At 39.3% G+C, this 17,205-nt stretch overlaps 1 protein-coding gene across 1 annotated transcript; it reads left to right on the forward strand.

Moving 5' to 3' along the window:
- Positions 1-5,194: 5,194 nt before the first annotated feature.
- abcg2d (ATP-binding cassette, sub-family G (WHITE), member 2d) lies at positions 5,195-15,864 on the forward strand. The gene is made up of 15 exons (XM_053418977.1): positions 5,195-5,403; positions 6,511-6,570; positions 6,656-6,770; positions 7,323-7,475; positions 7,604-7,761; positions 8,336-8,487; positions 8,669-8,767; positions 9,303-9,553; positions 12,179-12,261; positions 14,078-14,167; positions 14,389-14,510; positions 14,632-14,786; positions 14,902-14,991; positions 15,418-15,530; positions 15,717-15,864. Exons 1-15 carry the CDS (start codon positions 5,198-5,200, stop codon positions 15,862-15,864), a joined length of 1,995 nt encoding a protein of 664 aa, XP_053274952.1. The 5' UTR covers positions 5,195-5,197.
- Positions 15,865-17,205: the final 1,341 nt, after the last annotated feature.

The raw sequence follows: 17,205 nt of genomic DNA on the forward strand, positions 1-17,205 counted from the left end.
TTGGAAGCTATCAAATCTGCACCATCAGCAAATGTAGTCATCCTTATAAATCCTAAACATCTCATTTAATTCAATTCAAAAATATATCAGGTAGCACTATTTTGACATGTGACCATCAAATACTACAAATTGCAGCACTGACTGAGCTTTCTCATAGGTTTGACCCAATAGTTAAGTCTCTGGGCTTCAGAAGAGAGTTTCCCTTTAAGTGCCACAATAAGAATCCTTTTCCAACAGGTTGGACATCTCCATCCAGGACAGGTCCCACTGCACCTCCGTCACATCCAACTTGGTGGCAGGAAGCACCCCTGCTGGAACTTCCTGTTTGGAAACAGGCCAGCAGCTCCAAGTGCAGAACTTCTGGTACCTTCAAGAAAATACAACAGGCAGTGAATCATTTACTTCACCACCTGTTGGGCTTGTCGTTCATGCAGTAGAAAGTAGGAAGTCAAGACGGATGAAGATTTTATAAATACTAACCTGTAGTGACAAACGAGCCAAACAGTCAAAGGAATGACGATCAGAAGTAGAACCCCACATGAAGCAATGATCCATTTCTAGGAACCTGATCAAGACGACATAATACTTGTTTAAATAAATAAAACTGTTATAATAACAACAACAATTGGATTTCCAATCAACTTGGCAGACAGATGTAGTAAGTGTCAGGAAAGGGCCAACTGTATTTTGGTATTAAGCCGATCCAGTCATTTTTTAACTCTTTCTTTAACATTGTGCTTTTAAAACGTTTTCCTAGGGAATAATTCTTGGACTTTAATGAAAAAAATCTGCCGTATGTAGAGGACTGATATCTATGAGTGTGTGAAATTTGGTGCAGCTTGATTGTATTTAAGGGGACTGCTGGGCCTTGTTGAATATGCGCTCTACTGAGTCCCATTGTAGTTTCTTTCATCTCATTAGATCCTGAGGGATCTTCCTGATGAAATTAGACCTTGATGAAAAGACAGAGCAGGAGGAGAACCAGACAACCAAAAGGCTTCACTCAATAATGGAAAATGTGTTGATTAATATGGAGTATTTCCTCCAAAACAAGTAGATGTATATGAATAAGAAAAATACCAGTGGAGGCTGGAGTCTCCTCTGATGTGGAGTTTCCTAAAAGAAACAACAGTTGATATGTGACACTGATCCACTTCTATAGAACACACAGCAGAGTGATGATGTTCAGCTGACCTCTGTCCGGTCTCACTGATAACCAGCTCTCTGGACTCTGCAGCTGTCTGTCGTGGGACGCACACCTGTAGAAGCCTTCATCTTCCCGTGTCACATTCTTAAGAGTCATCTTTACGACTCGGTCTGAACCGGACGAACTGTTAGAGTCAATCAATGCTCCGTTTTTAAAGAAGCTGGTTTGTTTGTGTTTGCCGCTCTGATGCTGATAACACAAGGTGACATCGTCATCCGTAAACACAGGGGAGGCTTGGGTCTTCAGAATTATGTCGCCATCTGTGGAAGAAAAATAGAAGGCAAGATTGAACTCCTACTTCTTTTAGCCCCTAAGGATGCTGAATTTTTGCGGGCGCAAACATTCAGCATCCTTAGGGGCTAAGCCCCCCCTTTCTTTCAACCCTAGAAACGCCCCTGCTCCACTTTAATTGCAGTGTTTGTGGCGGAGTTTCTTAACACAATCGAACTACTGTAAACTACCACAAAGAAGCAGTTGGACCCAGTGATGTGTCATTTACGCTCCTTTAAGCCATTATGCAGTTGTAGAGAACCCCCCCCCCCCCCGTTACATATTATGTCTTCCTGTTTCAGGCAGAGCAACAGATGCTATAGTTAGCTCACTAAGCTGCAGGTTGGCTTTCATGAACACCAACTTTCCCGTGACACCTGTGGTAGGTCGCCTGTGTTTATCTCTACGGTTTATTTATCTCTTCTTCTGGTGTTCTGCCGAGTTCCGTCTGCCCTCCGAGAACTGCGTGCACCTCGCGGGAGCGCGCACAGCTGCAGCTGATAGACGCCGCCAGTCGTGAACATCTCTCTGACAAAGAACTTTTTAAAAACTCTATCATCAGGTTGGTTGGTGTTTATTAATGACGATAAATGATCCGATGCCTGTTTTTCATGAATGTTTAGAGTCATCGAGGATTCATCGGACTCAGTTGAAGAAGCGTTTCCTTCTGATTGGTCTGAACAGTCAATATTTCGGTTGGCGTTAAAACATATCACACTTTTGAATTAAGTGTTGTAATTTAGTGTTGAAGAACTGAATGTGTGACTCCATCTGCAGAACTGTAAAGCTGCACAGCTATTTCATATCAATCATAAATTATACAGAGTCAAACGTGTGTGTGTGTGTGTGTGTGTGTGTGTGTGTGTGTGTGTGTGTGTGTGTGTGTGTGTGTGTGTGTGTGTGTGTGTGTGTGTGTGTGTGTGTGTGTGTGTGTGTGTGTGTGTGTGTGTGTGTGTGTGTGTGTGTGTGTGTGTGTGTGTGTGTGTGTGCGCGCGTAACCCACATTATCGATACTCATGCTAAAAATATGTCCTTAGCCGGTCAACCATTGAATTCCATGTATTTTAATCTCACAAACCAAATTCGTAGACGACTTAATCTTATTATACTGTATATCATCCGTTTGTATTTTAGATTTTGTTTTATTTGACCGCATTTTGGTTTCATGTTGAGGATTAATCAATTTTAAACTTGTCGCTGCAAGATTCATTCTTTACTTTTCACAAAACCTACTGCTGTATTCTCCTTTGTACTTCAGCAGACAGCCATTGATTTCATGGAATTCAGGGCAAAAACTATACATTCATAGATTTCTGAAACTTTCCTAACCTGTACACCTATACTCCATCACATTTTACCTTTTAATCCTTTAATCACGTTTCGGTATATTTTTGAGGTTTAATTGACTTTAGATGTCTGCAGTTTTATTCACGACTAAAACTTTCTTAATATTTTAGCCCAAACTACATCAAAGTTTGCTTTAGGATTTTTCTCCCTTTTTAATGGATTTTATTCCATGTTAAAATCTGAATAATTTAAATGTCTTTTGCTTTATTCACTTTTTAGTCAATATCTTCACAAAACATGAAGCTGTGTTCAAAATGTGTCCTTAACCAGGCAGCTGTTTATTTCCATGCATTTTCAGCACAAAAACACTCTATTTGCAAACCTCTGAAACTTTCTAAATTTGGAGACCAACAGTTTACAATCAAATGTTCGGTTCCTTTAATTCCATTTTTGTCTGGTGTTGAGGTTTAAAGTTCTTATTGGATTTAAATGTCAGCTGCTCTTCCATGTAAGGCCGACTCAAAGTGATGTCCTCATTGACACGATGTGTGCTGGAGAGGTGAGGGTTAAAACCATTTGGGTTGGGTGGGATCCCAGTGAGTAGCGAGGCACCTGTCCCTGCTGTCAGGAGCTGAGGTTAGTCCGCCTGTTCAGGCTGCAGCAGCAGGACTTCCCACAGTCTCACTGCTCGGTAAGTCACTGCAACTATTTGGATTCATCTGTTATTTATTTATTTTATTCTCAGAGACTTGTTGCTGCTCATCGTTTGTAGAGGACGTCTTCTTTTCAGTAGCTCTTTCTCTCGAGTCGCTCTCTGCTGTCTACCTGAGGCTGGAGCATCTGATTTACACACAGTTGTAGCCTCGCTTCTTGTTGCATTGAATCCACTGCAACTGGAAAAAAATGTATTAGGGTTAGAAAAATTTTTGTTACCAGAATTTGCAAAAATATTATGGATCAGATCTTTGTAAGGTTTAGTAGAAAAATGACAACATATTAGTTTAACATTGACTTTATAGAATTGTCCGACAGTTTGTAAATGAAAAGAAAGGAGCCATCTTGAAAATATATGAATGATGAGGTCAATTTTTCAATATTAGTGAATATGTGCTCTGTTTATTTATTTTTTAAGATTTTTTTAGATTTTTAAATGTATTTCTCGGCACTCAAAAAATTAAACTGACGTGGTAACAGGTTTCTAAAACCACCAAATCCACACTTAACAAGGAGAAGACCTCAGTGTACACAACAAACCTGAGGAGAACCATGTAAGTTGCATGGAAATTGCAACTTACTTTTTCTGAATATTTTAATTTATTGCCGTTATTTATTCACATATTTTTATTTAGCATTAAGAGATCACGGAAATGTCTTTGAAGGCTTATTTAAATATAACCTTGTTTTTAAAACTATGGTATGAATACAGATTTATTGTATTTTATTTGTACATAATGAGTTTGCTGTCTTTGTGTTTTATGGTCGCACTGTTTGTGTTAAATGCCAACATAAGCCTATTTGTAAATGAGATGACTTTAAATGGAAGCTGTTGAATTCCTGACACAAAAGTATGACTCCTCTCAGGCTGTAACTTTTTTCCCCCCTCAGATGTTGATGTGGTTGTTTAAGATTATTTAAATTATTGTTATTCATACAAATTATGAATTAAATAAGATACAGTTCAGATTTATCAATCTGGACTTTACTTCACAGCTAATATTTGTCTCTATTAAAGACTGATTAATGATATAAAAGAAACAGCCAGCGGTACGGCGGCGAGCATCTGGTGAAGTTTACTCACCATCACATTCTGCAGATGAAGTGTTTCTTATTTGTTCTCAAATAATCCATGTAGATCCTTAAGGAAAGTTTTGATTTGCTCCGTTTTATGCTACTTTATATTTTGCCTTCTCTGCATTTTCATGGGGAATCATACTTTTTACTCCACTACATAAATCCGACAGTTGTGCTTATTAGTTGTGTTGGGAGCTACGCTTCACAGAAACCACCTACACCAATAAAATACTACTGCATCATTATTAACAATCTAATAATATTGTATAAATATAAAATAATACTAATATATCACTTCAAGGCTATTCATTTTTTCATTTATAACTTTGCACATCTTCCTAGGAAGGAAATTTGAAAGTAGGACTTATTTGTAGCAGAGGGTTTTTAAGAGGTACTGTTATTTTATTACTTGAGTAAATAATCTGAATCCTTATTCCACCATTGCCTAACACAGAGAAGACACTTTCCTGTGGGGTCGATGTTTTATTTCATAAGTTTTTTAATAATCAGGCATTCATTGATTTACTGTCACACTTTCTTTACCTACATCTGTATCATTTTGCATCGTCACAGTGTTTATTAAATCCATAAAAAGACACGTTTCTCTCCGGTCATTCGACAGGGAGCTCGCCGCAGAGGACGATGGAGAGAGCCAATCACATCAACGTCGCAATGCTGGAAGACCTCAGCACCAACGGGACGGCCACTTCAAAGGGGGTCACGTTCTCGGAGCAGAGCAAGCCGTGTGGATCCACCGTGAGCTTCCACAACGTCCAGTACAAAGTGCAGCTGAGGAGCGGCTTCTGCAAGAGGAAAAGCAGCCCCAAGGAAATCCTGGTGGACCTCAAGTCAGTCCTTAAACTCGTTTGCTTGTTTTCCTATCACTCCCATTCTTAAATTCAGACAGCCACAGAAATCCTGCAGCTGTGGAAGAAAGGCAGAAGAATCCTTAGTTATGCTTGACGTACGTTTACATAGCGATCCGTTTGTGTTTTGACTGTGATACTTTTATCAGTTGTTAATTTCTCAACTCATTTAGTCCAAAAGTTTGGTAGTAAACGTATTAAATTATTTAAAACTATAGTATTTCAGATTATTGCTAATATATTTGGACTGTTGACTTGTGGTTTATTTACTTCCAGAAACAAAAAACAGAAACAGTTAGTATAAACTTTATAAAAAAATGTTTTCTCCTAATATGAAGCGACCATGTAACAGTAAAACGTCTTTATGTCAGTTCAATACGACTCATTGTATCCTTATCCAAAGAGGAACAATAGTGAATAGACTCTTACATTGGCCTCTGTCTGATGGTATTAAATACAGCCGACATTTCCCATGGAAGAATGAATCATTTCACACAAGTTTTTGGGGCCTTCTCCTGCCTCAGTGTTAATTATATGATATTAAGCATGGTTTATTGCATATAATCTCTCTGATGCAGTAAAGAACAGTCTGCCAGGGAAACGAATTAAACGCTGTCACGTGATCCACCACCAGGCTTTTATTCAGTCCTTTAATTCCATTTTATATCACTGACTCTTAGGCTCTCCTGTGCCTTTGGGTCACTGTTCTGAAGTCAAACAATTAGCTTTTGATTTACTTTCAATGATCTCAAACATTATAGACTTTTATAATCCGCAGCTTACTTAGCGAAGTATTTCGGAACAATCGCAAAATACCCTCTCACGAACATGATTCTATTTATTATAGAGGCGGAAAAGTAATTCACTAAGAGGAAAATTATCTAAGTGCTTCCAAATTTAATCAAATTAATCCAATTTGGGTCACAATATACATAATTGTATCATAAAAGTGATTATGTGAAGCAATAATCTGAGATTACTCATTAAAAAAATGAATGCAAACCATTTAAATATGCCCCAATATTTGCCTTCACTTTCTTTTATCCATGTTAAACTGGTGGCACACAGTTAAGTATTATTGTCTTGCAGTGGGATAATGAGACCCGGCCTGAACGCAATTCTCGGACCTACTGGAAGTGGAAAATCTTCGTAAGTACTGCACCAATCTTTAAGAAAAGAAAAATAATAATTAAATGCAGATTTATTAAACATTGTTTTATTATGTTTTTCAAAGATTCTTGGATATTCTGGCTGCGAGGAAGGATCCTTCGGGCCTCTCAGGAGAAGTTCTCATCGACGGAGCTCCGCAGCCTCCAAACTTCAAGTGCCTCTCTGGCTACGTGGTTCAGGTGCATCTGAGTTACTTATTATTCCACCTTTTTTAACAGATTTTTAACTGATGGTGTTATTAGTGGTCACACATCCATCAGACATGGAGCAACATTAGCTTTCATGTCGGGTCTTGTTTGTGTTATATTGATTATAACAGCTTTAAATATGAAGTTGTGCTTTAGGTCAGCAGTTCTCTGCTTCACACGTCTGAAATGGGATTAATTCAGAAAAACGCATCAGAGCAGGAAAGTAGTAATTGACACCTGTGGGGCGGCTGTGGCTGAGGGGTAGAGTGGTCGTCCTCCAACCTGAAGGTCGGCAGTTCGATCCCCAGTCTGACCCATCTGCATGCCGAAGTGTCCTTGGGCAAGATGCTGAACCCCGGATTGCCCCCCATAGAATAACAAAGTGCTGCGAATAGATGCACTGTATAAATGTGTGTGTGAATGGGTCAATGTAAAACTGTACTGTAAAGCGCTTTGAGAGGTCATCAAGACTAGAAAAGCTCTATATAAATACAAACCATTTACCATTTACCTCTGACCTTGACCCTCTTGTGTCCCTCTTAGGACGATGTGGTCATGGGGACCCTGACTGTGAGGGAGAACCTGCGTTTCTCCGCTGCTCTGCGGCTGCCCAGCTCCGTGCCGCAGAGTGAGAAGGAGGCTCGAGTCAATCACCTCATCAAAGAACTGGGTCTCACCAAAGTGGCCGACTCCAAGGTTAATGTACACACATGTCCATCAGAATACATCTCACCTCTTACCTGACAGACTGAGTCAACCTTCAATAAACCAGTTGACAGTCAGGACAGACAGATTGATCCCTCCGCTGTCTCCGCTGTCTCCAGGTGGGCACACAGATGCTCCGGGGAATCTCAGGAGGAGAGAGGAAGAGGACGAACATTGGTATGGAACTCATTATCGATCCCTCAGTTCTCTTCCTGGATGAACCAACCACTGGACTGGATGCTAGCACTGCCAACTCCGTGTTACTGTTGCTGAAAAGGTAAAAACTGATCAGAGGTCTGTCAATTCTTAGTTTTTTCTGTGATTTCGACACAGATGGTTTTCAGAGAGAAATCCTCCGCTATGCCCATGCTGTGTTGCGCCTGTTAAAGAGATGTGTATTGGGATCTGCATCAATCTGATATGCATCATATGGATGAAAATGAAGCAAAAACATTGAACGTTTTGAAGAAGCTTGCATTAAACCCTTTATTATCTATCTAGTAAAAATAAAGGTTCCTTCGATTGATCCTTGTGGGAACCCCTCAGAAAATGGAAAAACTGAATATAATATTCTTTAATGGTCAAACTATTCATAATTCAATAGATGTTTATGATTATTCCAGTGACACACTCCGGCCTCCATGACAGAGAGCTCCAATGTGAAAAAATATCAGAAAACTGTGTAAAAGGGTTTACGTGTGTGTCTGGACAACACAAAGAATTGTGTATCTTTGAATCTGAAAATTTACAATTCTTAATCCATTTAATTCTGCTTAATTTGTATCAGAACATTATTGTGGAATTCGAAACCGTATTTTACTTGTATTTTTAAAAACTAAATCTGTTTTCAGAATGGCCAATCGCGGAAGAACCATTATTATGTCGATCCACCAACCTCGCTACTCCATCTACAGACTGTTTGACACTCTGACTCTGCTGGTTAGTGGTAAAATGGTTTATCATGGACCAGCTCCGAATGCTTTGGACTACTTCGCCAACATTGGTAAATACACTGTTAAAGCTGATCATTGATATAAGATACTCACAGGTCTTCAAACTCTCCTCTGTTTAGGAATTTTCATTTAATTTAAATATATGTAGATGACTGTTGAGTAACTATATTTAATGAGTCAATAGCAAAATATATTGTTATTAAACACTGATCTTTGTGACGTGTGTTTCAGGTTATCCCTGTGAGCCCCACAACAACCCAGCTGACTTCTTTCTAGATGTTATTAATGGAGACTCTACACCAACCATGACCAAAGTGAACGGCTCTGAAGGTAATGTCACATATGAACCAAACCACGATTTACTGTTGTCTCTTGCTTTCATGATATAATCAATATAGAAACTTTTTGGAAAAACTCAATGTGTACATCACCTTGAACATTTTACTCGATTATATGAGTAATAAGATCAATGATCTTTTTTCACGGTGTTCCTTGTGTGTGTTATTCTAGGCAGACTAGTGCTTAGAAAATATTTGTTGATTAACAGTGATGATTTGATCTGATTTCAAATTGACTGTGACAATCAGTCATTTAAGACAGTGATCAGTCAACAAGAGGAAACTTTCGGTCACATTATATGTTAGGATTTGCTTTTTTCTCAGTTTTATATCTTTGCTCACTGAATATCTTTGAGTTGGTAATAGACAGGTTAATAAAATAATAGATATTGCAATGGAGCCTCTGATATAACTCATGTAAACTCAAAGAAATCCTAGAAAATGACATGGATCCTCTGTATTCATTTTGAAGTCCACACATGAAATCCTTCAACCCAATGTTCTGTCTGTTGCGTGTGCAGGGTCAGATTTGGAGTTTGAGGAGCTCAGCAGCTCAACGCAGAGCATCGAGAAGCACCTGATAGAGGAGTACAAGAACTGCAGCTACGCCACCGACACACGAGCCGAGCTGGAACGCATCGTCAAGGACAAGGAGTTCATCTTACGTCCGAAGGCGCGCACCATCACCTACAACAGCTCCTTCTTCCACCAGCTAAGATGGGTGCTGAAGAGGACCTTCCAGAACCTCATGTTGAACCCACAAACATCTGTAGCCCAGGTAGCCATCGCCATTACTCACTTTGAATTCACATATCGGCATATACTTGGACATTTATTAATAATAATAAGTGCACAGTGTCCCCAAACTTTTCAGCTTCTGCTGCCACACAGGACAGAACTCTTCTTTTAGTTTTCTGGGTCCAAGACAATCTTTGAGCAGGAAAAATAACACTGAAGCAGAAACTTAAGTTAATTGCACGGCAGCAGGTATGGAAATAGTCAATGCCCTCAATATGAAGGCAGGAAAGTATATTTTTTTATTGTTTTATGAGGAAATCAAAACCACTTTCATGTCTGTACAATAAATATGTGGCCGAGGCAAGAACCTGTTAACGTACCATGGCATAATGAAGGGAAACAGTTGGCAACAGCAGCTAGGAAGTTACTCTTGAAATCTGAGGTGGCCTTTGTTAGAGAACTTTCTGTTCTTTGGGTCTTTGGTTCGGTTTTGGTCCCTCGTTCATCAGTTGGGCCAAGGCGGTTAAAAACAATCCTCAAGCCACAATTATTGCAAATGGGCAAATGTCAACCGCCTCTCTGCAGAGTAGATCTAGCAGACTGGGGTGTTTTCTTGACTCACTGTGCAAGCAGTGGACTCCTTGGCAAGAGCAATCACCTGTACATGTTATATTTAGACAAACTCGGGTTCAAAAAAGAACCGCTGTGTCCAATTTCACACCCACAACCACAGACAACACTGGGGACACAGAGGGAAGACAGGAAGACTGACAGCCGTCATGGCAACCTATGTCAATACTGGATTTGAAAGTAAAATCAATCTCCTGGCAGATTATATAATTCTTTTAAACAAATCTTTCAATCTCTTGCCAAATTACTAATTGTTACAAGGTCGTATCAGGAAATAATGAACTGAATTACCCTTAACTACTGCATTGTATAGTAATATAGATTATCATTTGCATAAATATCTTGCCTAAAGTAATAAATAATAATGGAATATTTTAGAATTTAATTATAAAGGTCAAACGGTCAAATTAAGCTACTTAGGTTTATGTATTGGTCAATTCATTTGGAGTAATTCAGAGTTTCCAGCCCTTTTACATTTGCCTTGATTATTCTCCTGTTTGGCAGAGACCCAGAAGCTTTTTGGGTTTCTCAAGTGAGTCTCATCTCAGGCAGGTGCCCACAAGTTCGGTCCGAGTCCTCATATCACGACTGGAGTGTGACTTTAAATCCATGTTTCATGTCTACAGCTCTTACTGAGGAGTCCATAATTAACTTGTTATTTTCTTATCTTCTTTTAGGTCAAATGTTTCAACATGATATTGAACAGCCTTCAGCTTTGACTCGTTCAAACACTCCAAAAGAGAGCAGAGTTTAAGTGGTGTTATCCTCATGAACAGGATGCACAGACAGCACTTTGTTAGGATCAGCACTTAAAACTCTCATTAGTAACCCCAGTGCGGCAAAATGCCATTAGAGGTCTCGTCACTTTAAGAATTATTAACAGCTAATTGGCCCTAAATAAGTCAAAATAATCCCACAAGAGGGGCTCTCTGTGGCGTGGGCGCCGTAATCGGCTTTGGTGACTGTTGTGACCCCACTCTTGCCTCTTTGGGCCAGGATCTGAACTGATATCATATCTGGCCCCTTGGCCCCGCTCCGGTTCTCATCACATGATGGCGTCATGCCCTGTCCCTCCACTGCCCCGCTTTCACATGAGGGGATGAGGGGAATGAGGTGAAAAAGGCTCAACCTTATTAGCTTATCCCCTCACCCTGGGAACCGCTTAGCCCTGTCATAATCTGTAAATTGTTGGGATTAAAGTTAGTGTCGTGATCACTTTTCTCACTCTTTCCTGTCATCTTCCCCCCGTCAGCAGGTCGGCTTGTTGTCTCGGAGAGGTCAGTGAGGAGGAGGAGCGCGGTGTCCACTTCACACCTGATCCTCCAAATCACTGGCCTGCCTGTCACTGCGGATTTTACACAAGATTTATTTTCAATCTTCAAAAAGAATTCATAACAGAGCGGGTTTAGCAAAAACTGTATCACTGAATCTGAGGGTCTGGTTTATTATTATTATTATTATTATCACAGTCGGTAACATTGGCCTTTTTCACTCTTAAGTTAAACATTTCACAATCATTAAACCCCCCCCCAAGTTGTGAAGCTGTTGTTTTCCGACTTTGATGTGTTCATGTGCTTTAAAGTCAGAATGTGTGACAAACATGCACACTGTAAACAAAATGTGTTGTATTGATGTGTTTAGAGCTGTTGTACATCAACACATGAAGGCCCTGCTGCACAACTTCAGCAGTTGTGCAGCAGGGAAACTAAAATGAGGATTTCTGACAACTTCATTGTTTTGCAGTGGATCTTTTTGAGTTAGTACATACTGGGAACAAATTTGTTGAAACATGTGGTTTGGCTTGTGGCTCTAATGAGGTTCATCATGCAGAACTTTACGAAGATAATTTAAATGAGATGAATATCTAAAAAAATGTGACAGAAAACAACGAGCCCTTTTAAAGCCCATTTGTTCTTAGAAGTATTTTGAGTTTTGATCCTGTGCAGGATAATATTAGCTAATTTTACAAACAGGACAGTTTTGTTTTTCTTTGTTTTTTCTTTGGTCTTAAAGTGTCATTTCTTTGTCTGTGCAGCTGGGAGTCAACATTTTCCTCGCCCTCATCGTCGGGGCCATTTTCTTTGGGATCAAAGACGATCAGAGCGGACTCCAGAACAGGTGAGAGAACTCATGAAATCAGCTGATAGCTGGGGACTCATCCTAAGGTTTTATACGTTATATGTTTTTAAACCTCTGCAGAGGAGGTTTTGTGTTCATCTGCATTTTTCTGTTTGTTAGTTAGCAGGATTATTAAAAAATTATTGAAACGACTTCCATAAAATGTATGGAATGGTGGATCATGACTCAGAGACAAACCCCTTCAATTCAGGAGCAGATTCAAATAACGAGCGGATACAGGATTTTTTTAACTCTCTGTTATATGGCAAGATGGGGCTTCAGCCAGGGAGGAGATATATGATCTCACTGAGCACATGTCTGGTTTACAATAAAACTTACTGTTGTGATATTTCTGCAGTTAAACCCAGACACCAGACGTCAAGGAGAATAAAACTGTATTATAATGTTAATCTTGAGGGAAAGTTTCAGTGTTCTGAGCTGAATGCATATTTTGATATGAACAAATACACCAAAACACTGAACTTTATTAACTTGTTTCTGTTGGTTGTTTTACTGATGTCATTGTGTTAAAGTACATACAGTATGACATCTGAAGTTTACTTATTTGCTCTTGTCAGCGTCTTTAAACACACATATCTGCCTGTTGTAACCTGAGAAGAAATCATTTTTGTATTTGTACTGATTGAGGTTCACAAAAATCCATTTATCTCGAAGTATTAATAATTGACACTTTTACAATCAAAGTCTTAACGCTTACAAAGCACAATGCAAAAGCTGTTCTCGATATTACAGTCTGTACATTATGTGCACACCCACTAAAGTAACTAGGTCGCTTTCATTGATATAATTTAATGTATATGTGTATTCATGCATCAGGCTTTAAAGTCAGGGGCTGCTTTTGGTAGAGAAGTGTGAAAAGTGAGAGCAGGTCCAGCACAGCTAATCCTCTTACCATATTTTATTGGGCACAACCTGGTACTCACAAGCCCCTGCGGCGGAGTTCATCACAAATCTCAATGGGCTCTCTCTTTTCCCTCTGTGCAAGCTTCAGTGGACTGTAAGGACCTAAGGTCATTCCATTCATGGTCAATGCATAGGCAGTATGGCAGACACCAGTCTACGCGGCTTAAGTGTCTCAAGTTATTCCCCCCCCCCTCCCCTCCCCTCTTCTCGCTGGCTGCAGGGTCGGATATTAGGACCACAATGGAGTCAGTTCACTTTGAAGTCTATGTGGTGTTACAGGGACCACACCACAGTCGGGACTATAATCTGTTCAGCTGCCTCTCCTGCAGAATCACCTCTTTGTCAGACAATCAGAAGTGTTTCAGGGAACTGTGGGGGCCTCAGGCATCGAGCCTAATCCCTAAACTTCAGTTTGGTTAATCGATACTGAACTGAATTCAATGTTCACAGCATTTATAAAAACACATATCTCTATTTGTTCTCTTGCGGGTTTTGATCTTATTTCGGGAATATCATGTTTATATTAATCTGATTCACCCAGTCGCACACACGTCCATACAGTACAATCTATTTGCAGCTCAATCTCTATTTCACATCGTATCGTCGGGTGTAATTTGGAGTTCAGTGTCTTGCCCAAGGACACTTCAGCAGGCAGGATGGAGGAGCCAGGGATCCCCCCCATTTCCCTGCCTCCAAAAAACTCCCTCATAAAAACTCAATATAAAGAAGTAGACCTTACCTGTTTAAACACCATATTCTACTTTAAAAACCTGATTCAAGTTCATGTTTTATTCTTGTGTGTTTTCATCGGCTCTGAATTCCTTTAGAGGACTGGCCTTGTTTTCAAGTTCAGGTTTACATGTATATAACCAGACAGCTCTGTTTCTTACAGGATGGGCGCCCTCTTCTTCATCACCACTAATCAGTGCTTCAGCACCGTGTCTGCAGCTGAGCTCTTCATCACTGAGAGGAAACTGTTTGTGTACGTATCCTGTCCTTTGTCATTCTGTCGACTTAAATGTCAGGGACACGCCTGTTGACACGACTGCAGTTCATAATACTAATAATAATATTAAAGTGTCTGTGATGCATAAATCCATGAAGGAGACGTGAAACTAACCACGACACCTGTGTGCACAATTCATGATGGATTTGAGTCTTCACAGTGGTTTCATGGTCCGTGTTTGATTTCCCTCCTGACAGACACGAGTACATCAGTGGTTACTACAGAGTGTCTGTCTACTTCCTGTCAAAGATCCTGTCCGACATCACCCTGCGCACCTTCACCTCTGTTGTCTTCAGCTGTATCGTTTATTTTATGATCGGTAAGAATAACAGATTGATTTGTGGAATTCTCTTTGGTTTAAATCTTTGTGTACTTGATCAGAAACTCTATTTAAATGCACATATCAGTCTCTAGTAGTGTTTTGTGTTTGTGTTTTTCAGGGCTCAAATCTACCGTGCCTGCCTTTTTCATCTTCACGCTGACCGTCACTCTGGTGGCCTACACAGCCACATTCATGACCATGGCCATCTCGGCCGACCAGAGCGTCGTGGCTCTGGCCAACATCTTCATGACCATCAGCTTTGTCTTCATGATGGTGAGAGACGAGGCAACACACACACACAAAGAGATGCAATTAAATCTCATTCTCTGTCTTTAAAGATATTATAATAATCTCAAGACTGTATGGAATATTTTGTGTGTTCTTCTAGATTTTCTCAGGTCTCCTGGTGAACCTGCCTAGCGTCATGGATTGGCTGGCATGGCTGAAGTACTTAAGTATTCCTCGCTATGGCCTCGCGGTAAGTCGCAATTTACTGAAGAAGAATTTCATTAAAAGTTGTAACTGTATATTTGTAGTTTCAGAAAAACTTTTTTATGTAATGCATCTTTGACGTTCCTATTATGTCATCACAAAGACCGAACATATAACGTTTTGAATGACACAGCAGTTAAAATGTTGATTAATATTAGATCTGAATAATATTGGACTTCATGGGATTTTTATGGCTGAAAAAGACATCAATGTTCAAATAATTGTGATAAGGATCCCTTCCTTTTAAGCCTGAAAGGTTATTCTTTATGTAATATGAGTATAGAATAGTAGTTGTTTACTCAATCCAGCTGATAAACAAACAAAACGACAGGCGAAATATCCTCTTCGAAAAGGGTCCATACAGACATACTAACTTTATTTGTGCGTTGTTTATTGTGTTGTTTATGTCCAGGCCTTGAACATCAATGAGTTTGTTGGTTTAAAGTTCTGTGAAGAGGCTGTGAGACAAGACGCCAACATGTCGGCTGGAGCGTCAAACTGCAGCACGAGCACAGCCGCTCTCACGTGAGTAGACCTCACCCACTATATACTGTTGGTTGTGTGTAACTGGCTAAGACCATCTCTATCTCCTCAACTACATTTTCATATCCAAATTTTACAAATTTATCATCACAAGCGTAAATTCATTTGACTCTCTGAAATTTTCTGAACAACAAAACTCCTCTCTTAAATAACGCTGTGTTCTTTCAGGTGCACAGGAGAGCAGTATCTGGACTACCTGGGGATCGAGTACACCACCTGGGGACTGTGGGAGAACCACACGGCTCTGGGCGTTATGTCCATCATATTCCTCCTCATCGCCTACCTGAAACTACGCTTCATCAAGAAATTCACTTAGAATTTTAAAGACCGAACAGTGATTCATTTTTGTCTTTGAGGAACCAGACCAGCAGAGAGATGTTCACAAAAATATCTAAGGATAAGAGTTAGATGAGAAACCACATATCTGTACTCAGCACTAAGACTGGAAGTAGAGGGAGTTTTCAGGTTGTAATGATTTGAGCTCCTTCTTGTATCTTTGGGAAATTGTCACCCAAATGAAAATGTCGCCTTTACTCTTTTCCTTTTCCACTGAGTGTTATTGAGATTGACAGAGTATTGAGTTCAATATGAGATAGAGACATATTCATAACAGAAAACAAACAAAGGATTGAACTTTTTCTGTCCACATTGAGATATAAGCCTTCTACTCGTATGTTAAAAGTAATTACAGTGGTTTTATATTTCAGTAGCCATGGATGTAAAACCAATGAGCAAAGGATTGTCTCAGGACTTGTCAAGCACTGGAATTCAAAATATTAGGCGACTTTTATGCCAGTTGGGCTTGAGGCTCTGATTTTAGGTCAGTACACTGTTGATCCACTGTTGGTATCAAAATACAGAATAACTTTAAACTACAGATATGACATTATTGATCTTTTCATCTAACTCTCTGCAAGAACGTTATTGTATTTCTGAAAATATCAAACTATTCCTGTAGATGTGCCTTTGTCTTTTTCACAAAACCTGTTTCCACCAAGTTAACGTTTCATCGCCTCATTCGCCTAAAACAGGTGAAAGTTTCTGTTATTCCAGTGTTATTCAATGTGGTTATTTATGAATATTTACAGTTGTTGTATTGTAAAAAATCAGACTATGCCTGTATTCAGTACTTGTGTATCCCAGTAGTGTTGATATATTCAGCCTTTGCACATTTACCAAATTACACCAAAGTGAATTCATCTCCAGTCTAAATGCATTATTTGTTATTGTAGATATTCTAGAATTATATCAGATAGATTCAGTGTCAACTTTCTTTATGTTCCAAAGTAAACACCTATACATGTTTTATTCAATGCAGTTATTAAACAGTGTTTTGTTGTCTTTCAGTAATTTTGTTGAGATTTATGCATTGTAAGTGTTAAGTATAAAAAAGAAATGTATTTAAAATCATACTGAACTTGCTCACATTTTACTTTACATGTCTAAAATGTCTTACTGATTTCCAAGCTCCATGTAATTTGGTAGCATCACAATATAAAAAAAATTTGAAATACATTTTGCGTAACTGAGCTGGGGAGCCTAAAATTAACTTTGCATTGTTTTTTTATTTGTCTTACTCTTGTAATTCTTATTTTAGATATTTATTTCTTCAATTTACCTAATGTAATTATCCATGAAGAACTTAATAGAAATCAAA

The sequence above is a fragment of the Pleuronectes platessa genome, chromosome 3, assembly GCF_947347685.1.
Source record: "Pleuronectes platessa chromosome 3, fPlePla1.1, whole genome shotgun sequence".
Classification (NCBI taxonomy): Eukaryota; Metazoa; Chordata; class Actinopteri; order Pleuronectiformes; family Pleuronectidae; genus Pleuronectes; species Pleuronectes platessa.

What these genes read in the sequence shown, in the direction of transcription:
- abcg2d (XM_053418977.1), top strand. Translation starts at nt 5,198, where the DNA reads ATGGAGAGAGCCAATCACATCAACGTCGCAATGCTGGAAGACCTCAGC. An exon ending in ACTGGAAGTGGAAAATCTTC is followed by an intron (nt 6,571 to 6,655) that starts GTAAGTACTGCA and finishes TGTTTTTCAAAG; the next exon opens with ATTCTTGGATATTCTGGCTG. An exon ending in TCAGCTTTGTCTTCATGATG is followed by an intron (nt 14,787 to 14,901) that starts GTGAGAGACGAG and finishes GTGTTCTTCTAG; the next exon opens with ATTTTCTCAGGTCTCCTGGT.